The sequence below is a fragment of the Urocitellus parryii genome, chromosome 6 (genome assembly GCF_045843805.1).
Source record: "Urocitellus parryii isolate mUroPar1 chromosome 6, mUroPar1.hap1, whole genome shotgun sequence".
Taxonomy (NCBI): domain Eukaryota; kingdom Metazoa; phylum Chordata; class Mammalia; order Rodentia; family Sciuridae; genus Urocitellus; species Urocitellus parryii.
In genome coordinates, this window is record NC_135536.1 from 88,828,298 (window position 1) to 88,850,328 (window position 22,031).

Consider the following 22,031-nt stretch of genomic DNA (forward strand, 5'->3'; position numbering starts at 1 on the left):
GATCTCAGATTGGACCCTACTTTGAATAAAAAGTGTCTATGAAGTTCAGTAGTAAAACAATTGGTGAAATTTAAGTACTAACTGTACATTATATGATGGAATTGCATCAATGATAAATATGCTAAACTTGATAATAATGTAGTTTGTTAAGTAAGAGACTGTCCTTTGCAGGGCACAGAGATACATGCCTATGATCTCAGGTGGCAGGAGGCCAACCTCAGTAACTTAGTGAGACCCTGTCTCAAAAACTTTTGAAGCTGGGCATGGTGGCGCACACTCAGGAGGCTGAGGCAGGAGGATCTCAAGTTCAAAGCCAGCCTCAGCAACAGCTAGGCACTAAGCAACTCAGTGAGACCCTGTCTCTAAATAATACAAAAAAGGGCTGGGGATGTGGCTCAGTGGTTGAGTGTCCTTGAATTCAATCCCTGGTACCAAAAAAAACCCTTTTTTGTTTGTTTGTTTGTTTGTTTGACAGCCAGGTGTGGTGGCGCACACCTATAACCCCAGCTACTCAGGAGGGTTAAGGCAGGAGGATCAGGAGTTGAAAGCCACCCTCAGCAAAAGCAAAGTGCTAAGCAACTCCGTGAGACCCTGTCCCTAAATAAAATTCAAAATAGGGCTGGGGATGTGGCTCAGTAGCCGAGTGCCCCTGAGTTCAATCTCTGATAATTCTCCCCCCAAAAAAAATATTTTTTGAGGTGCACCACCTCACACAGCTACAATTATTTTATATATGTGTAGACAAAAAAAGTAGTCAGGCATGGAGACATATACTTGTAATCCCAGCAGCTCAGGAGGCTAAGGCAGGAGGATCATAAGTTCAAAGCCAGCCTCAGTAATTTATCAAGCCCCTAAGAAACTTAGTGAGACCCTGTCTCTAAATAAAATATTTAAAAAGGGGCTGGGGATATGGCTTGGGGGTTAAGTGTCCCCAAATTCAGTCCTAGGTACCAAAAAATGAAAAGGAAAGAGAAAGTGAATTGACATCGTTAACAATGAATGAATCTAAAGAATGTATGAGAGTGTTACTGTACAACTTTTTTTCCTGTAGGTGTATAATTTCTTCAAAATAAAAAAGTTGTGCTAGGGGGCTGGGGATATAGCTCAGTTGGTAGAGTGCTTATCTCACATGCACAAGGCCCTGGGTTCAATCCCCAGCACACACACACACACACACACACACACACACACACACAAAAGTTGTGCTAGGCGTGGTGAGGTTGTGGCAGGAGGACCTCCAGTTGAGGCCAGCCTCGGCAACTTAGGGAGACCCTGTCTCAAATTTAAAAGGCTGAGAGTGTAATTCAGTGGTAGGTGCCCCTCTGTTTAGTTCCCACTACCAATAAATAAATAAATAATAATCCAAGTATGGTGGTACAATCCTGTACCAGTGACTTGGAAGGCCAAGGCAAGAGGATCACAAGTTCAAAGCTAACCTCAGAGCCAGGCATGGAGGCACATTCCTGTAATCCCAGTGATTTGAGAGGCTGAGACAGGAGGATTTTGAGTTCAAAGCCAGCCTAAGCAATTTAGCAAAAGCCCTAAGCAACTTAGTAAGACCCTGTCTCAAAATAAAACATAAAAAGGCTGTGGATGTTGCTCAGTGGTTAAGCCACCTTGGGTTCAATTTCCAGTATCAGGAAGGAAAAAAAAAAAAATGACTAGTCTTAGCAACTTAATAAGACCCATTCTCAAAATAAAAAATAAAAAGGCATAAAAGAATTGAAAAGAACATAGCTTTCTTTTTCCAGCCTTAATTTCGCTAATCTCTATTTGCATTTACCAAAAGCAGACTATGGACTGGTCCCAAAGAAGCTGAGGTGGCCTTTTGCCATTTTACCTGAGAGAGTCAGAGGTGGCCTTTTGCCATTTTACCTGAGAGAGCCAGTGCTTGTCAACACTGTGGGATCACTGGACTTAGCATGTGATCTCATGTTGGGTCTCTGTTGCAGGGGAAGTATCAGATTCTGACAGCAACAGCTCCTCTTCTAGTTCAGATTCAGATTCTTCCTCAGAAGATGAAGAGTTCCATGATGGCTATGGAGAGGATCTCATGGGAGATGAGGAAGACAGGGCCCGTCTGGAACAGATGACAGAGAAGGAAAGAGAGCAAGAGCTGTTCAACCGCATAGAGAAGAGGGAGGTGTTGAAAAGAAGGTAAAGTTGTAGTTACCCTGCCTTTTCTATTTATTTCTTGTCTCTCTCTCTCTCTTTTTTTTTTTTTAGTGATGATTCCTTTTTTTTTTTTTTTTGTATGCTTATTTTTTAGTTGTAGTTGACATAACACCTTTGTTTTATTTATTTATTTTTCTGTGGTGCTGAGGATCAAACCCGGGGCATCACACACTCTAGGTGAGTGCTCTACCGCTGAGCCACAACCCCAGCCCTATTTCTTGTCTCTTATACTTCCCTTCTCATTGACATCTGACCTGTATAGGTGGTCTAAAAGTTCAACTTAAGAGTTTTCAACAAGGAGGTTGTGGCTCTTCGGTAGAGTGCTCGCCTAGCATGTGCGAGGCACTGGGTTCGATCCTCAGCCCCAAATAAAAGTAAAAATAAATAAATAAAATAAAGGTACTGTGTCCAACTACAGCTTAAAAAAAAAAAAAAAGATTTTTCAACTTTACAATTGTCTGAAAACATACCCATATAACCATCCTGATTTTCACATTCAGTACAGTATTAAGTAAATGAAATGAGATACTCACTGAAGCTTTTGAGCACATTTAAGGCAGGCTAGACTTAGCTATGATGTTTGCGAGTGTAGATGTATTCAATACATTTTCATCTTATGATATTTTCACCTTATAATGGGGTTCGGATGCTTTCACATCATAAGCCAAGGAACATCAGTATGTGAAGATGCATTTGGAAATGGTATTGTTAACAAAATGAGAAACAAATATTTAGGATCACATTTGTTGTTTATACTGTCATTTTATTTACTAATTGCTTTTTTCATAAAATGCTGTAGACATTTGTGTCTGTTATTTATTCTTCATAACTACCCTATAAAGTTGATTACATCTTGTAAGAGAGTTAGAAATTTTGGCTTAAAGACATAAAGTAACTAAAGAGCAAGCTCCATGAAGGCAGAGACTTTGCCTTGTTTACTGCTCTATTTCTGGTACCTAGAACAATGACCAGCACATAGATGTGCACTAAATATTTGTTGAATGAAAGAAAGAAGATATTTGTCTAAGATTATATAGCTGGTAAGTGGTGCAACTAGATCTCAAACCTGGCACCAGCTGACTCCATAAAATACACTGGGAGCAACATTGTCTCCTACTTCCAATTATTTTACCTGTTTTTAACATAGCAAGGAAGTCATGAAATGGTCTTGATTTTAGAATTTAAATCTAGTAATTATTGAAAGTATGGGCTGGGGATGTGGCTCAAGCTGTAGCGCGCTCGCCTGGCATGCGTGCGGCCCGGGTTCAATCCTCAGCACCACATACAAACAAAGATGTTGTGTCTGCCTGAAAACTGAAAAATAAATATTAAAAATTTTTAAAAAAAGAAAGTAATGTGAGAAGACATCAAGTGATATGTAAAAATTAAATGAATAGGGCTGGGGTTGTGGCTCAGTGGTTAAGCGCTTGCCTTGCATGTGTGAGGCACTGGGTTCGATACTCAGCACCACATACATAAATAAAGATATTTTTAAAACATTAAATGAACAAATGGTGTTTCACAGCTTTATGTTTTACAGATTGACTAAATTTTTCAAGCTCCCAAAGTAGAAATAATTTTCCAAAATTCACATTTGGAACCCTGTTTTCATAAGATTCAAGTCTTGGAATTACTCATTATGTACACACTAGGTATCTGTCCTAGCTTTTTTTTTTTTTAAGCACTGGGGATTGAATCCAAGGGTGTTCTATCACTGAGCTACATTCTCAGCCCATTTCATTTATTTTGAGATTGGGTGTCTCTAAGTTGCCAGGCTGGTCTCAAACTTGCAATCCACCTGCCTAAGCTTCTCATGTACCTCAGGAGGCATGTACCACTGTGCCTGGCAGTTTTTGTATTTTTTTAAAATCTGTAATGTCAGATTGCTTCTTGGTAATGAGAAGATGCTTCAGTTTTCTGAATTTTTGCCATAAGCTTCTTGTCTTTTATCTTGGGAGATAAGAGTCCTCAGAACCAATATCTTTCCTTATTTACCTAATATCATTAAAAGAAAATCAAAGCACTTTTCTTTGTCAGCAGTTAGTTCCATTTCATCTGGAGCCGATTTGTCCTTTCTGGACATATTTCTGAACCATATTAACTGTGGTGAGTTACCTTAGACAAAAATGTTTCACTTTCAGTCAGCAGCAAGCAGTAGATAGACATTTGTTTGTTTTTTGTTTTTAATATTTTTTTAGTTGTAGTTGGACACGATGTCTTTATTTTATTTATTCATTTATTTTTTATGTGGTGCTGAGGATCGAACCCAGCACCTTGCATGTGCTAGGCAAGCACTCTACCGCTCAGCCCCAGCCCCAGCCCCTAGACGTTTGTTTTAATTTTGAATACTTCCAAGGTTACCTGTGTTGGAACCAACAGGACTTAATCTGTGTTGGAGTTGCCAGATGGTTAGGTATGACTTGTAAAAATTGTATTTCCAAATTGTGAAGAACATAACAAAAGCTTGTGGTATAATTAAATTACAAAGTAACTCAGGAGTAATGAATGGCTGGCCTCAAGTTTGGTTTGTTTATTGTATTTGTTTGTTTGTTTGTTTTAGTCCTGGGGATCAAACACATGACATCTGCATGCCAGGCAAGCTTCTACCACTAAGCTACACTCCCATTCAGTTTTTAAATTTTTGCCTTATGTGAACAAGGCAGTTGACTGCTTCAGTGATAGTTTTTAGTACTAGAAGAATGTTTAGGGTGATGATAATTAAAGCAGAGATTCAGAGCCCTGCACAGGAAATTAATATTTTTGTAGCTCATTTGTTTAGCTTTAGGGCAATGCAATATGATAACTCAGAAAATTTCATTCATCTATTTTACTTAATTAAGTTCTTTATATGGATCCCATCTAATCATTATGTGTATTCCATGACAGACGTTTTTTTCTTTTTCTCCAGTCTGTTTTTATTTATTTATATTTGCAGTACTAGGGATTGAACTTAGGAGCCCTCTATCACTGAGCCACATCCCCAGTCCTTTTTATTTTTCATTTTGAAATAGGATCTTCTTGAGTTGCGGAGGCTGACCTACTTGCAATCCTCCTGCCTTAGCCTCCAGAGTTGCTGGCTTTATAGGCATGCACTACCTGCCAAGATATAACAGTCTTATGTAAGCACCATTAATGTTCTGCTCTCTGGTCAGCAATACCTATAGCAATACCTATAGATGTTGGATTCCTCAGGGGAACAGGCAGCATACAAAATAGCGTAATCACAGAAAGAACACTGACATTTTAGGGCCAGGACCTCAGCTCATTGGTGGAGTGTTTGCTTACCATTTGCAACACCTTGGGTTCAATAGCCTCTACCCCAACAAAACAAAACAAAAAATTATCATGTTAGCTGGGCATGGTGGCACACACCTGTAATCCCAGCAGCTAGGGAGCCTGAGGCAAGAAGATTGCGAGTTCAAAGCCAGCCTCAGCAATGGCAGGACTCTAAGCAACTCAGAGACCATGTCTCTAAATAAAATACAAAATAGGACTGGGTATGTGGCCCAGTGGTGGAGTGCCCCTGAGTTCAAAACCCAGTACCAAAAAAAAATTGGTATGTTAGTTAGAAGAAGGTGTAGGTTCAATTTAGACCCATTGATCAGTGAGCTGAATAAAATCACTACCTTCCTCCTGGCTCAGCTTTTCCTTTGTTATGATTGTAAGCCTTGAATAAGATAACACCCTTAAGAACAGTATGTATATATAAGCTATTAAATACTTTAAAATACCTTATTTGAAGTAACACAGTAAAGTGTACAATTTGGTAGTGTTTTCTTTTTTGTCTCTGTATGTGTGTGGTATTGGGGATTGGACTCAGGGGGCTTTATCATTGAATTGCATTCCCAGCCCTTTTTTGTTTGTTTGTTTTGTTTTGTTTTGCTTTGTTTTTGTGGTGCTAGGGATCAAACCCAGGGACTCAAGCATGCTAGGAAAGTGTTCTACCATTGAGCTCCCTCCCCAGGCCTTTTTAAAATTTTTTATTTTGAGACAGGGTCTCCCTATGTTACTTAGGGCCTTGCTAAATTGCTGAGGCTGCCTTTGAGCTTTCGATCATTCCACCTCAGCTTCTGGAGTCACTGGGATTACAGGAATGTGCTGCTACCCCTTGCTTAATATACTTCTTGGGGTAGGGATTTAGATCAGTGGTAGAGCACTTGCCTAGCATTCACAAGACCTTGGGTTCAATCCCCAACACCTCAGAAAGAGGAAAAAAAAAAATCTTTGTTCTTACTAAAATTGTGACATTGTAGATATTGTGTCAAATGCAATGGTATACTCCTTTAATCTCAGTTTACTCCAGAGGCTGAGGCAAGAGGTTCATAAGTTTGAGGTCAGCCTGGGCAATTTAGGAAGACCTATTCCAAAATAAAATAAAGATGGCTGGGAATGTAGCTCAGTGATAGAGCACTTGGCTAGCATGTATAAGGTCCTGGGTTCATCCCTCAGTACCACAAATAGCAATAATAATTGTGACATTGTACTTTTGCCTCCTAACTTGACCAAAGAATAAATTGTTTTCTTCTGTTACACGAAGGCTGAAGGAGAACTGGTGTTACCGTAAGTCTAAAGAAGAATACAGAAGTATCCTATATATTTTTTTCTCATTTTAAATCTATTCCAATTTACTTCTTTCAAGTACTTTTTGTACTTATATTCAGTATTTTTTTAAATCTTTATTGTGTTTACTTACTTTTATGTGGTGCTGAGGATTGAACCCAGTGCCTCACATGTGCGAGGCAAGTGTTCTGCCACTGAGCCACACCCCATTGTATTAATATGCATACTAGATACATTGGAATTTCTTGCAGAATGCCAAAGTGTTTACTAACTCCTTCCTTATACTTACTTCTTTCTTCTAGTAGAAATTAATCTTTATATATATTTCATTGCTTTTTAAAAATCAAACAAATATCTTTTAACCAGGTTTGAAATCAAGAAAAAACTAAAAACAGCCAAAAAGAAAGAAAAGAAAGAAAAAAAGAAAAAGCAAGAAGAGGAGCAGGAAAAGAAAAAACTGACGCAGATTCAAGAATCTCAGGTAGGAGATTCAATGGCCTCATAATCCAAAGAGAATACCTCTTCTCTTTGAGGTAGAGGTAGATTTATGTTAATCCTCCTAGGAAATGAGTGAAAGGTTAGTTAGCTCATTTATCTCTGGATGTATCATTTTACCATTAGCCAAACTGGTTAACTCCTTAGGACACTTTCACTCTGCATTTAAATAGGAGCCCACTAGAGTAAGCATCACTTGAGAAAAAGTTGGTAAGCCTCTCTGGTCCCAAGTAACCAGATCGGTTATGATGTTTACTCAGGTGTATGTGATTCTAGACTTGGTATAACTATAGCTAGGAAAATAAATCATCTCTGCATTCATCATGAATTACCAACAGATATTAGATCATAATCTATGTATTCTTTCAGAGTTTACTTGGATAATTCTTTTCTTTTTCTTTTTTGGGTGGTGCTGGGGATTGAACCCAGGGCCTTGTGCATGCTAGGCAAGCACTCTACCAACTAAGCTATATCCCCAGCCCCCATGGTAATTCTTTAGCTTACTGTTTATTAGGCAGATAAAATAAGCTGATTTCACTGCTCTATTCTCTTTGTCCACAAGAGGATGCTCTCTACTTATACAAATTTTAAGTTTCTGTAGTCAACATAAATTCACATAAAAGACTGAATACATTAATTGTTGGGTATAGAGAATCTTATCAGCAATTAGTAAAAACAAAAAGGCCGGGCTGGGGATGTGGCTCAAGCGGTAGCGCGCTCGCCTGGCATGCGTGCGGCCCGGGTCGATCCTCAGCACCACATACCAACAAAGATGTTGTGTCCGCCGAGAACTAAAAAATTTAAAAAATTAAAAAAAAAAGGCCATCCTATTTATCCTTTCCTTCCTAGGTAACATCCCACAATAAGGAACGTCGTTCCAAACGGGATGAGAAATTAGATAAGAAATCTCAAGCCATGGAGGAGCTTAAAGCAGAGCGAGAAAAACGCAAGAACAGAACAGGTAAGTGAGGGAATGGAATGATTACTATGTGTCTTCAGTTATACAGTGTGAATCACTGGTGGCCATATTTATTTTCCCCCCTGTTTAACTCTTTATAATGAAAAGTTCCAGACATGCTGAGAATAGTATAATGAACCTTTATATTCCATTATCCAATCTCCATATTCATCTCATAGACAATCTTGTTGAATCTAAAATCCTCTAAGATTATTTTTTAATTAAATCCTAACATCATCATATTTCTAACAATATATGTCTGTTATAGATAAGGACTCTTGTTTGTTTGATTTATTTGGTACCAGGGATTGAACATAGAGGGGCTGAACCACTGAGCCACATCCCCAGACTTTTATTTTTCATTTTGAAATAGGATCTCGCTAAGTTGGTTAGGGCTTCGCTAAGTTGCTGAAGCTGGCTTTTGAACTTGTGATTCTCCTGCCTCAGCCTTTGAAGTTGCTGGGATTATATGCATGCACCATTGCACCTGGCTAGGTCTCTTGTGTTAAACCTAACTTCTATATCATTGTCACACTTAAAAATAGTAACAATGAATCCCTTAATATGATCAAATATCTAGTCAGTACTAAAGTTTCTGTGTTTGTTTTATAACTTAAAAAATATTGGTTTTATTGTTTGAATCAGGAACTTAGAGTCCACATTTTGTGATTTATTAATGCATCCCTTAAATTACATAAGCTCTTAGTTTTTCTCCTTGTTTCTTTGTCCCCTTTGTAGTTTATTTGCTGAAGAAACCATGTATGCATTTGTCTTTTTCCCACAATGCTGACTATATCCCATTGATGGTATTAGGTGTGTTCCTCGAATCCCTTGAATTTCTTGTGAATTGTTAGTTAAAACTAGAGAATTGGTTAGATTTGGGTTTGTTTTGTGTTTTGCTAGTTGCTTTAGTTTGGTTAGGAAAGCTGATTTTTAATATCTGACTGTCTTGTAGTGTTACCAGCTCTTTCAGGCAGCTTTTACCACAATAATGTAAAGTAATAAACTGGGATTGACTCCAAGCTGCAGGTGGGGGTCAGGTCTGCTCTACCTGTCTCTCTTCCTCCTTGGACCAAGGAGGGCCTTTTTTTTTTTTTTTTTTTTAGGTGTAGATGGACACAACACAATGCCTTTATTTTTATGTGGTACTGAGAATCGAACCCGGGTCCCACCCGTGCTAGGCGAATGCTCTACCTCTGAGCCACAGCCCCAGCCCCAAGGAGGACCATTTTTAATCATGGTGACAACAGAAGTATAAAAGGGGAAAGCAGAAACACAAAGTACTTGTTAAGGCTGAGACTTAAGAGTTGACATAGTATCACTCTCAGGCTGGGAGGAACTGAAATTATGGAGTTATATGATAGAAGGCACATGTACAGGATGGTATGAAGAATAGGAAATAGTAATGTGTTCTGTCACAGCCATTAATGATCACGACTTAGATCATTTAATTCACTGGGAATTGTAAAATGATAATCTGTCTGATACAGTGGCATACACCTATAATCCCAAGGATTTGAGAGGTTGAGGCAGGAGGGTTGTAAATTCAAGTGCAGTCTGGACAATTTAGTGAAACTCTGTCTCAAAAAAAAAAACTTGGGGCTGGGATTGTGGGTCAGCAGTAGAACGCTCGCCTAGCATGGGCGGTACCCAGGTTCGATCCTCAGCACCACATAAAAATAAAGGCATTGTGTTGTGTCCATCTACACCTAAAAAAATAAATATTAAAAAAAAGAGAGAGAGAGAAGGTCCCTACCTCTAATGAACTTAAAGAAAAAAATAAGTAAATAAATAAAAATAAACCAATTATAATTGTTAAGAGCCAGGGAGCCGAGCACAGTGGCACATGCCTGTAATCCCAGGGGCTTGGGAGGCTGAGGTAGGAGAATCACAAGTTCAAAGCCAGTCTCAGCAATGGTGAGATGCTAAGGAACTCAGTGAGACCATGTCTTTAAATAAAAAAATAGAAAATAGGGCTGGGGATGTGGCTCAGTGGTTGAGTACCCCTGAATTCAATCCCTGGTACCAAAAAAAAAAAGAAGAAGAAGAGGAAGAACCAGGGATGTAGCTCATTGGTAAAGCACCCCTGCTTTCAATTCTCAGTACCTAAAAAATAAATAACAACAATAATAATAATACTCTTATCTGTCATTCCTTATTTAATATCTGATCTCCTCCTATTTAAAAAAAGGGGGGGGGGGGCTGGGGATGTGGCTCAAGCGGTAGCGCGCTCGCCTGGCATGCTTGTGGCCCGGGTTCAGTCCTCGGCACCACATACCAACAAAGATGTTGTGTCCGCCGAGAACTAAAAAATAAATATTAAAAATTCTCTCTCTCTCCTCTCTCACTCTCTCTAAAAAAAAAAAAAAAAAAAAAAAAAAAAAAACAAAACTTGTTCTCATTTACTATTTAGTTACCCCCAGGTTCATTTTTAATAGGAAAGGTAGGATAAATGTTTGATTTACTTTCCTTTATTTACCAGTCTTCAAAGATATGAAATAGTTCCTTAGCAACTACCAAAAATGACCAGTGAGGTTTGTTTATTTTGAATATCCCTGTGAACTCGTGGATTTTAACCTATTTTATTTGTTTTAATCCATTGCTGTGATTATTATTATTGATACTCAGTTTGTCAAATAGTTGTAATAAGCCCTTTAACACAAGACCCCAGAAATCCTGGTTTGGTTTGGTTTTATTTTTGGTGGTGATGGTGCTGGTGGTGGTACTGGATTGTACCCATGGCCTCATGTAGGCTAGGCACGTGTTCTACCACCCCTCATTTTTTTTTTTTAAGATATTTTTTAGTTGTTGATGGAACTTTATTTTTTAATATTTGTATATGGTACTGAGAATCGAACCCAGTGCCTCATGCATGCTAGGCAAACGCTTTACCACTGAGCCACAACCCCAGCCCCCCCCACCCCTCATTTTTATAACTTTCTTACTTTCTGGGTTTGGAATCAGACATTTCTCTAAGGAGCCCTTTTTCATGAAAAATTGTATTTATTTTTTTATTTTTTTTTTTTGAGAGAGAGAGAATTTTTTAATATTTATTTATTTTTTTAGTTTTCAGCAGACACAAGGACACAACATCTTTGTTGGTATGTGGTGCTGAGGATCAAACCCAGGCCGCACGCATGCCAGGCGAGCGTGTTACTGCTTGAGCCACATCCCAGAAATTGTATTTAGAGACCACAGTCTGGACACAAGGAACACTTATACTATTCAGTTAGCTATTATTTTTAAGGCTTTCAGTGTGCAGAGCTAGAATTTTTTTTTTTTTTTTTTAAGGATAAAGTTTAGCATGAACCTGGGTACAGTGGCTTGTGCCTGCTTCCTCTATTGGGGAAGCTGAGGCAGGAACATTACTTGAGCTCAGGAGTTCAAGGCCTGCCTCAGCAATTTAGCAAGATCCTGTCTCCAAATAAAAAATAAAAAGGGTTGAAATGTAGCTCAGTGGTAAAGCTCCTCTGGGTTTATTCCCCAGTAAGACACCCACACACACGACCAGCCTGGGGTTACAGGTGTGTGCCACCATGCTCAGCCATGGTACCATTTCTAATTCAAGAATGTCAGAGGTTTTCCTTTTTTTTTTTTTTTGTAATAAACTTATACAAATATAACTCGATTTATAATGCTACCACTGCGCTACAACTCTAGCCCCAAAACTTAAAATTTTGAGATAGGGGCTCACTACGTTGCCCAGGCTGTCCTCAAACTTGTAATCTTCTTGCCTTAGCCTTCCAAGAGTTGTCTGGAACCCAAGAGTGCTCTACCACTACTGCACTACATATTCTGTTCTTTTTTTTTTTTTCTTTGAGACAGGGTCTTGCTAAGTTGTCAAGGTTGATCTTAAATTTGTGATCCTCCCCAATGTCTCCCAAGTAGCTGGGATTATAGGTGTGTGCCACCATGCTCAGCTGTGATACCATTTCTAATTCAAGAATGTCAGAGCTTTTCCTTTGTTTTTTTGTAATAAACTTATTGAAATATAACTTATTTATAATACTATTTACTCGAAGTTTACAAGGCAGGGCTAGGGATGTAGCTTAGTGATAGCTCTCTAACTAGCCTACCATGTACAAAGCCCTGGGTTTAATCCCAATATAGAGAGGGAAAAAACATTCATTGGGATTTAACTGCATCCATTTATTTACATATTGCCCAGGGCTGTTTTTATACTACACCACCTTAATTGAATAGTTAAGACAAGAGACACTGAGTTTGTAGCTGGGTGGTTGGGCGCTTGCCTGGAATGCACTGAGTTCAATCCTCAGCACCACATAAAAGAAATAAATAAAAATATTGTGTCCATCTACAAAAAAAAAAAAAAACAATGAGGCGGCAAACTGTACACCTGAAATATTTACTATTTGATTCCTTAAAAGCACTCTGGCAGGGCTGGGGTGTGGCTCAGTGATAAAGTGCTTGCCTTGCATGTGTGAGGCACTGGGTTCGTTCCTCAGCACCACATGTAAATAAATAAAATAAAGGTTCATTGACAACTAACAAAATATATTTTTTAAAAAATATTTATTTATTTTTTAGTTTTCGGTGGACACAACATCTTTGTTGGTATGTGGTGCTGAGGATCGAACCCGGGCCGCACGCATGGCAGGCGAGCGCGCTACCGCTTGAGCCACATCCCCAGCCCCTAACAAAATATTTTTTAAAAAAATAAAAGAAAAGCACTCTGGCCAAGTGGCACATACCTATAATCCCGGAGACTCCAGAGGCTAAGGCGGCAGGAGGATGGCAAGTTTGAGACCAGCCTCTATTTGAAAATAAATAAAAAGGGTTGGGGATATAGCTCAGGGATATAGTGGCCCTGGGTTCAGTCACCAAAAAACAAAACAAACACCTTCTGACTCAGAATGTGATGTTATGTCTCATTTGTGTTTTTATAGCCAAATAGTATACCCACTTGGTGGATGTACCAGGGGTATTCAGCCACTCCCCTATTTGTGGACATTTGGGTTGTTTTTGTTCTTCTGCTATTACAAATATTAATACACATTCAAAATAAGGTTTTTATCAAAAACTCTCTGAAGATAATTGTGAGTTTTTCTCCCTCTTTCTTGCCCATCTTGAAGCATCTTGAGTGCAGTAAAAGACTACTCTCAGTAGTGCTCCTGACCCTTTCTGCCCACTCACTATAACACCTTCTAGCCTTTTTTTGTTCTATGGGTACCTAATATTTGGTGCCTAAATGATTTTACACTATAGCTCAAGTTATCACAGTCTAGTCCAGAGAGGATAGAGTTGTCTAAGTCCTCTTCTAGGTTTCAGTTTCTTCTCAAAGATGAAAGAAAATTCATTTTCATCTTCAGAGTATCTGGGTAAATGTTTCTTCTTCTTTCTAGCTGAACTCCTTGCCAAAAAACAGCCATTAAAAACCAGTGAGGTTTACTCTGATGATGAGGAGGAAGAAGAGGATGACAAGTCCAGTGAAAAGTCAGATCGCTCATCCCGAACATCGTCATCTGATGAAGAAGAGGAGTAAGCTATTCACATTTTGGTTTAGTAGGCAGGATGGTTGGGTTCCTTGAGAAAAAGCTTTGTGTAGTTTTCAAAATCTTGTTTGGGCTGTGACTTGTTTGGTTCAGTACCCTGAATTGATGAACTGAGATTCCCTAGTATGTTAGCCCATTACTTTCTTCTGCCTCTGGCTCCTGGGCTGCACTACTAAACATTCCCCCTGGACCTAGCAGATGAGAACTAACTTCGTGTCACCCTCAGATTGGCCTAAATCATTAGCTTGCTTCCTTCCTTCCTTCCTTCTTTCCTTCCTTAACTTCGTGTCACCCTCAGATTGGCCTAAATCATTAGCTTGCTTCCTTCCTTCCTTCCTTCCTTCCTTCCTTCCTTCTTTCTTTCCATCCTTTGCTTAACCACTGAGTCATATCCCCTCGGTCCTTTTTATATTTTACGTTGAGACAGATCCTCACTAAGTTGCTGAGGCTAACTTTGAACTTGAATCCTCCTGCATGCCTGGCTCATCAATTTTCTTTTCTGAAGTGGTATCTCATTCAAAACATTTTACTGGTCAGGCACAGTGGCACATGCCTATAATCCTAGGATCTTAGGAGGCTGAGGCAAGAGGATTGCAAGTTCAAAGCTAGCCTCAGCAACTTAGTGAGGCCCTAGGTAACTTAGTGAGACCCTGTTTCAAAATAAAAAATTAAAAAAGGGCTGTGGCTCAGTGGTTAAGCAACCCTTAACCACTTTGGTACCCAAAAAAAAAAAAAAAAGTTCACACTACTGGTTAGGAACAGGATTAACTGGTTTTTTTTTCTTTTTTTTTTTTTTTAAGAGAGAGAATTTTTTTTAATATTTATTTTTTAGTTTTCGGCGGACACAACATCTTTGTTTGTATGTGGTGCTGAGGATCCAACTCAGGCTGCACGCATGCCAGGCTAGTGTGATACTGCTTGAGCCACATCCCCAGCCCAGATTAACTATTTTCTGATGTTTTATTTGTTTCTCCTACTAGGTTAATCTTTGTATTTTAAGTTTTAAGAATTTGGTGTTTATTTATGTATCTTATTCTGTTTTTATGCTGAATGTTTTTCCCACTGCCACTTTGTTTCCTACAGGAAGGAAGAGATCCCTCCAAAATCACAACCAGTTTCCCTACCCGAAGAATTGAATAGAGTTCGATTATCGAGGCATAAGCTAGAACGTTGGTGTCATATGCCCTTCTTTGCTAAAACTGTCACAGGATGTTTTGTACGAATTGGCATTGGAAACCATAACAGCAAACCAGTTTACCGGGTTGGTATTTCTTTCCTTGGACAGTTGTCCTTGGTATTTATTTGTTTGTTTGTTCATTCTTTTTTGTTCATTTTTGACTCACCATGTCAGTGGCCTTAAATTTGCAATCCTTCCACCTCATCCTATTGAGTGCCTGTGATCTCAGGTGTGTACCACCTTCCCAGATTTCCATACTTTAAACATAATGATACCCTCCTGGAGGTAGGAGATACTAAGCAAATCTATTTGCCAACATTTGACTGTGTATTTAGTCAGCTTTTCTTACAGTAACAAATACCTGAGATGATCGAATGAAAATTTTATTTTGGCTCACGTTTTACGAGTATCATAAACATGATCGGGTAGTCAGTCCCATTGCTTTTGGGTCTCTTCTGAGGGAGCAACACATTATAGCGGTGCACATAAGGAGAGAAAAACCACTCATCTCATGGCCCATATGTGAAAGACAGAAAGACAAAGACCAAGATCCTATAATGCCCTTTGAGAACATGCCCCAGAGACCTAAAATCTCCCAGGAGGCCTCCCCTCTTAAAATTTTCATCACCCATCAGTAGTGCCAAGCTGGGCACTAAGCCTTTAACATGTGGGCCGTGAGAGACACCTAAGATCCAAACTGTAGCAGAATAGAAAGTAGATTCCATGAGATGCCCATAAAAGAGTGAAAATCTATAGTGACGGGAGATGTGATTCGCAAACCTGCTGCCAGGAAAAGTAATTGAAGCCCAAGAAACTCGTGGTTTTGGATTTAGAACAATTTTCTCTATGCTCCTTCAGTACAAAAAGAAAAAGGGAAACAGCTATGAAGTAGTTTTTGGAAATTACATAATCTGTAAGATCTATTTATTCAAATAATAAATTACTAAAAAAAAACTTCTAGGACCAGGGAAGTTAAAGAGAATATAAAATAACTCCAACCTTGTACAGGCTATTTGTATGTTCCAACACAGCCTCTATCATCTAAATGGCTAGAAGAACATAGCTATTTGATTTTTCTCTTGTTTGTTTTTGTTTTATTCTAGATTGTCTTGTTTTAATGTGTTTATCTCCTAGAATGGGAGCCAGCAGCCATGCCATGTTCCAGAAAGCTGTACAACAGAAACTGACCTCCATGGTCTTCTTCACATTTGGTTGATAAAGATTGATCTCTAAGCTGGGCCTAGTGATGCATGCCAGTAATCCCAGTGACTCAGGAGGCTGTAGTAAGGAGGATCGCAAGTTTGAGGCCAGCCTCAGCAACTTAGAGTGACCCTTCCTAAAAAGAAAAGTTAAAAAGGTGCTGGGTGTAGTAGGTTCATGCCTGTAATCCCAGCAGCTCTGAAGGTTGAGGCAGAAGAATTGCTACTTTGAAACCAGCCTTGAAATTAGCCTCGGCAACTTAGTGAGGCTCTAAGAAACTCAATGAGAGCCTGTCTCTAAATAAAATATAAAAAAGGGCTAGGGATGTGGCTTAGGGGTTGCATGCCACTGGGTTCAATCCCTAGCACCCCCCCCAAAAAAATTAAAAAGGATAGGGGATATACTCAGTAGTAAAGTATTCCTGAGTTCCACCCCAGTACAAAAAAAAAAAAGCAAGAAATTACCTCCAAGCCAGGTATAGGTGATGTATACCTGACCTGTAATGCCAGCTGTTTGAGAGTCTGAGGCAGGAGGATCACAAGTTCAAGGCCAATCTGGACAACTTAGTGACACTTTGTCTCAAAAAATAAAAAGGGCTTGGAATATAAGTCAATGGTAGAGCACTTGCCTAGCATGTCCAAGGCATTGTTTTAATACCTAATATCCAAACATTTGACCTGTACGTTGGGCTGGAATATAGGTCTTGGGGTCAATCCCTAGCACTACAAAAAAAAAAAAAAATTTGACCTCTAGAACTGGTAATGTCATACCTGTAGTCCCAAATATCTGGGAGGCTGAGGCAGAATCTTTTAAGCCCTGGAGTTCAAGACCAGCCTAAGCAACTGTGAGACCCTCTCTCCAAAGGACACTAAATTTATTATTTGTAGTTATTTTAAAATTTTTTCTTAGTTGTTGATGGGCCTTTATTTTATTTATTTTATGTTATATGTGGTGCTGAGAATCGAACCCAGTGCCTCACACATGCTAGGCAAGTGCTCCACCATTAAGCCACAACCCCAGCCCCTTATTATTATTTTTCAACTTCTGAAATCCCAAGTACATCCCTTAGTAAAGGTAGATTTAGTTTAGGAAAGCTAATGGGCCTCACCAGGCCAATTGTCTCTGCTCACGGAGCTTGCTTACCCTGTGCTTTGCCATCTGAATTCCAAATTTGAGATAGAAACATGGAATACCTGACAGTTGTAGGCTACTCTCAGCACACGGTTGCTTGTCTGTGTTCTGGTAGATAGAGTCAAAGGAAGAGTTATGTAGAGAGCTCTGAAGAGTCTTCTTTTTGACTGGTGTCTCTATCCTTTCACTTAGGTTGCTGAGATCACAGGTGTTGTGGAAACTGCCAAAGTTTACCAGCTGGGTGGTACCAGAACAAACAAAGGGCTACAACTACGGTAAGAGGCACTGCTGTGGCAGCTTTGGTTCCCTCTTTAAACAGGCACTGCCTGTTGAGCTGTCATTGCCTCCAATGTAATGTTTCCTGTTACTATGAATGCTTTTTATGTGGTCCCACAAGGTACCCTAAAGGAACTCATTCTATCTTTACCTATAGGGAAAGTCTCCAGATATTATTTTCTCCCAGACACTGTGACAGCATAAAATAAAAAAACAGTGGGTGAGCACTTGCCTAACATGCACAAAGCCCAGGGTCCAATCCCCAGTACAACAACAACAACAACAAAAAAAGGCTGGGGAGACAGGAATATGAAGTACTAGGACGTACAGAAGAATGATTTTGAGTCATAAGAGAAAATGCCCAGCGAACACGGTCAAGAGGCTTGTTTCTGGTCCTGGCTCTCTCACTTAACTAGAATTTAGTTATCTTTCAGGATTTTGTTTCCTCTTCAGTAAACTGAACATGTCATTCACTCAACATTTGTGCTAGGTACAGTTCTGATCATCAGGTTAAAGGAAAGAACAAGGTAGACATACACAAATCCCTGCCTCTTAGAACTAATATTTTTTGTTTGTTTGTTTTGTTTTGGTACCAGGGATTGAACCCAGGGGTGCTTAACCACCAAGCCATACCCGTTTTTATATTTTATTAGAGACAGGGTCTTGCTGATTTGCTCAGGGCCTCATTAAGTTGCTGAGGCTGGGTTTGAACTTGCAATCCTCCTGTCTCAGCCTCCCAAGTTGCTGGGATTACAGGCATGCTCCACTGCGCCCAGTGGACCCTAAGAATTCTAAAGACCCCATAGAAAGGAATAGAAGTGGGCTGGGGATGTGGCTCAAGCGGTAGCGCACTCGCCTAGCGTGCGTGCGGCCCGGGTTCGATCCTCAGCACCACATACAAACGAAGATGTTGTGTCCGCCAAGAACTAAGAAAAAATAAATAAATGTTAAAATTTTCTCTCTCTCTCTCTCTCTCTCTCTCTCTCTCTCTCTCTCTCTCTCCCCCCCCCTCTCTCTCTCCCTCTCTCTCACTCTCTCTTTAAAAAAAAAAAAGATGGGGCTGGAGATGTGGCTCAGTGGTAGCGCGCTCGCCTGGCATGCGTGCGGTCCGGGTTCGATCCTCAGCACCACATACCAACAAAGATGTTGTGTCTGCCGAGAACTAAAAAATAAATATTAAAAATTCTCTCTCTCTCTCTCTCTCTCTCTCTCTCTCTCTCTCTCTCTCTCTCCTCTCCTCTCTCACTCTCTCTTTTAAAAAAAAAAAATAATAAAAATAAAAATAAAAAAAAAAAAGAAAGGAATAGAAGTAGTTTGCCAGGATCACACAGCAAAGAGCTGTGATGGACGATGGACGTGGCTGCCCCTGGGCCTATTGGTCACCATGATCTCTCCGTTTCCCTCCCACATCCTCACTCCATTGTCTCCCCTAATTTCTTTTAAAAGAGCCATTTGGACTAGGAAGTGGCCATAACAAACAGAATCAAATTCTAGATGATTTCAAAGGGTAGCCAGGATTGAGAAATGCAGAGATAGAAGGCACACAGAGGTATAGTAGGATTGCTTTGCTGATCCTAGAGTCAACACACACTTTCTTGGAAATGCCGTCTCTCTTTTATGTAGGCATGGTAATGACCAACGAGTGTTCCGCCTAGAGTTTGTCTCAAACCAAGAATTTACTGAAAGTGAATTCATGAAGTGGAAAGAAGCGGTAAGTGTCTAGAGCTTCCCTAGCAGTTGTTTGCAAACACTGAAAAGTCTCTTTCCCGAATCCTTTACTAATAACCTTTCTCATATTTTGGTCCAGATGTTCTCTGCTGGCATGCAGTTGCCCACTCTAGATGAAATCAATAAAAAGGAATTATCTATTAAAGAAGCTCTTAATTATAAATTCAACGATCAGGACATTGAAGAGGTAAGAAACCTTGGTACCCCAGAGCCTGAAGGTTTATCAAGTTCATCAGGGTTTAGAGATCATAATTTTATTTTCTCCCTATATCTTGATATTTTTAGGTATGCATGAAGATGAGGAAATACTAATACTGCTACCTTATTATTCATAGTTCATCAAGTTTTTCTCTGTATATTCTCATCTGCAGATTAGATTACGTAGACTCAGTATATTCAGGGATCAGGGAAATATATTCTGCTAGGTTTGATCCTTCTGGAAGTTTCTTTCTCCAAAACATTTTGGCAGAATTCTTTGATTTCTGTTCTCTTGGACAGTGGCTAGCCTTACAATACCAGGCCCTTGGGCTGCTGCTGTTCATTGGTGCATATTCCTTCAGACTGTCCCAGAAGAATCTCCGTGACCCTGGAAGCAGCATAGTATCCCTTGGAGTGAACTCATTCTCTCTTGGGGGCATGACGCCACTATAGGAAGAGCAGTCCCCTTTTAACTAGCTGCTTGCCTCCAAAATGGGCTCACTTAGCCTGTCTACAAAAATAGTTTAGGAATACCTCACTGCTGGTATCTCCTCTCTGGTACAGATTGTTAAAGAGAAAGAAAGGTTCAGAAAAGCTCCACCCAACTATGCTATGAAGAAGACTCAGCTGCTAAAGGAAAAGGTAAGGACATGTATTCGAGCCTCTTTGCCCATCCTGTAAGGAGATATGGAAATCAAACTACTAGTATATCTTCTGCTAAGTTAATGATAGCAGAATTGGGACAAAACTCTGGGCTCAGTTATAAGCAACACAGTGTATTCTTGATGTCTTTGTGAAATTCCTCAGCCATTTTCCTGTCTATAAATTGAAATTGTTCCATTCTTATTACTTTCTAGTCCTTTTACTTTCATGTGTAGTAAAATAGACCCCCCCACACACCAAAGGTAGGTGTGGTTTTTGCATACTTATAATCCCAGTGACTCAGGAGGCTGAGACTGGAGGATTATAAATTCAGGTCAGTCTCAGCAACCTAGTGAGACCTCCATCTCAAAATTTTAAAAAGGGGGATGTAGTAAAGCACATCTGAGTTCATTCCACAATAGAATAGCAAGAACAAAACAAAACAAAAAAAGACCTGTTTAGACCTACTATTCCTCACTGGGTCTAAACAGACAACTGATATTATCAAGCCCGATTATAGTAGGTGGTTTTCCATTCTTCAAATCCTGATGGGGTGAGCCTTGTTATGATAGTTTAGCCGTGTGGACCTGGGTTTTACATATTGCTGCCACTAGGGGTCCATAGCCAGGTAGCTATATGGCAGTGTACTTTAAGTAAAATTACACATTTTGTGTTTGTAAAGTATTTCTTCACTATTCTTTCACATCTCTTGTCATTTGTTCATCATAAATTAATAAACCGCATATATTATTAGGCTGTATATCAAGAATCCCCTTCCAGCAATCATAGCCAAGAGCTTACATGCTTCTCTGTGTGCAGGCCATGGCTGAAGACCTGGGAGATCAGGACAAGGCGAAACAAATCCAAGACCAGCTGAATGAGTTGGAGGAGCGAGCCGAGGCCCTGGACCGCCAGCGGACCAAGAACATATCTGCTATCAGGTGTGTTAACTGAGCCTATTTTTTTTTTTTTTTTTTTTTAAGAGAGAGGGGAGAGAGAGAGAGAGAGAGAAATTTTAATATTTATTTCTTAGTTCTCGGCGGACACAACATCTTTGTTGGTATGTGGTGCTGGGGATCGAACCCGGGCCGCACGCATGCCAGGCGAGCGCGCTACCGCTTGAGCCACATCCCCAGCCCCTAACTGAGCCTATTTTGGTTGGGCCCCTATCCATGGTCTGAAGACCTTGGCCAAAATTATTGGGCAAGCCTGTGGCCTTGTACACACTGTGCTACACTGACTCTCCAGATCTCTGGGGTCAGGGCTCTGAGACTACTCCCTCTTATGGTCCACTGACTCATCTCTTACTCATCCCATAGTTATATCAACCAGCGGAACAGGGAGTGGAACATCGTGGAGTCTGAGAAGGCCCTTGTGGTGAGTAAGACAACTTTATCTGAATCACTGAAAAAATTTAAATAGAATGATATGAAATCTTCCTACATGTTGCTCAAGTCTATCTTTTATATCATTGAAATAACACATATATTTAGCATATACTCATTCTCTGTGTGTACATTCACCCATGTAATTTATTAACTTATAATGAAAAATAGCAGTCTTCTACCCTGCTTTACCCCTTTCTGCCCTTAGACTACTCCACAGATATTCATTCTTACCAGTTTCTGATTTTTGGTTGTTGCCCTGATAGCTGCTCTGGTGTTCTTAAAGGGAAAGGATAATAACTTCCAGGTTGTTATTCCCCTCCCCCACCCCCCTGCACCCCTTGCAAAGAGATTATTTATAAGCAAGTTTATGATGAATGAGAGGGTGGGGAAAGGAGGTATGGTTCTCTAATACATGTTCTCTGTTTTAGGCTGAAAGTCACAACATGAAAAACCAACAGATGGATCCCTTTACCAGGCGGCAATGCAAACCTACCATCGTCTCTAATGTGAGTGCCTAAAGAGGACATTTTTAGTCAGGACCTAGATTCTAGGACATAAAATGAATTCCATTAGGAAATTAATAAAGAAGT

At 39.8% G+C, this 22,031-nt stretch overlaps 1 protein-coding gene across 1 annotated transcript in view; it reads left to right on the top strand.

The window, feature by feature from the left end:
* Nucleotides 1-22,031, top strand: part of Rtf1 (RTF1 homolog, Paf1/RNA polymerase II complex component) — a 62,131-nt gene that overhangs the window by 35,512 nt on the left and 4,588 nt on the right. Inside the window, exons 4-15 of the mRNA XM_026391550.2 lie at nt 1,953-2,157; nt 7,102-7,216; nt 8,080-8,191; nt 13,552-13,687; nt 14,785-14,962; nt 17,402-17,484; nt 19,109-19,196; nt 19,293-19,400; nt 19,976-20,053; nt 20,873-20,994; nt 21,373-21,430; nt 21,870-21,947. Coding sequence (XP_026247335.1) covers nt 1,953-2,157; nt 7,102-7,216; nt 8,080-8,191; nt 13,552-13,687; nt 14,785-14,962; nt 17,402-17,484; nt 19,109-19,196; nt 19,293-19,400; nt 19,976-20,053; nt 20,873-20,994; nt 21,373-21,430; nt 21,870-21,947 — 1,361 coding nt within the window. The remainder of the gene's footprint in view (nt 1-1,952; nt 2,158-7,101; nt 7,217-8,079; nt 8,192-13,551; nt 13,688-14,784; nt 14,963-17,401; nt 17,485-19,108; nt 19,197-19,292; nt 19,401-19,975; nt 20,054-20,872; nt 20,995-21,372; nt 21,431-21,869; nt 21,948-22,031) is intronic.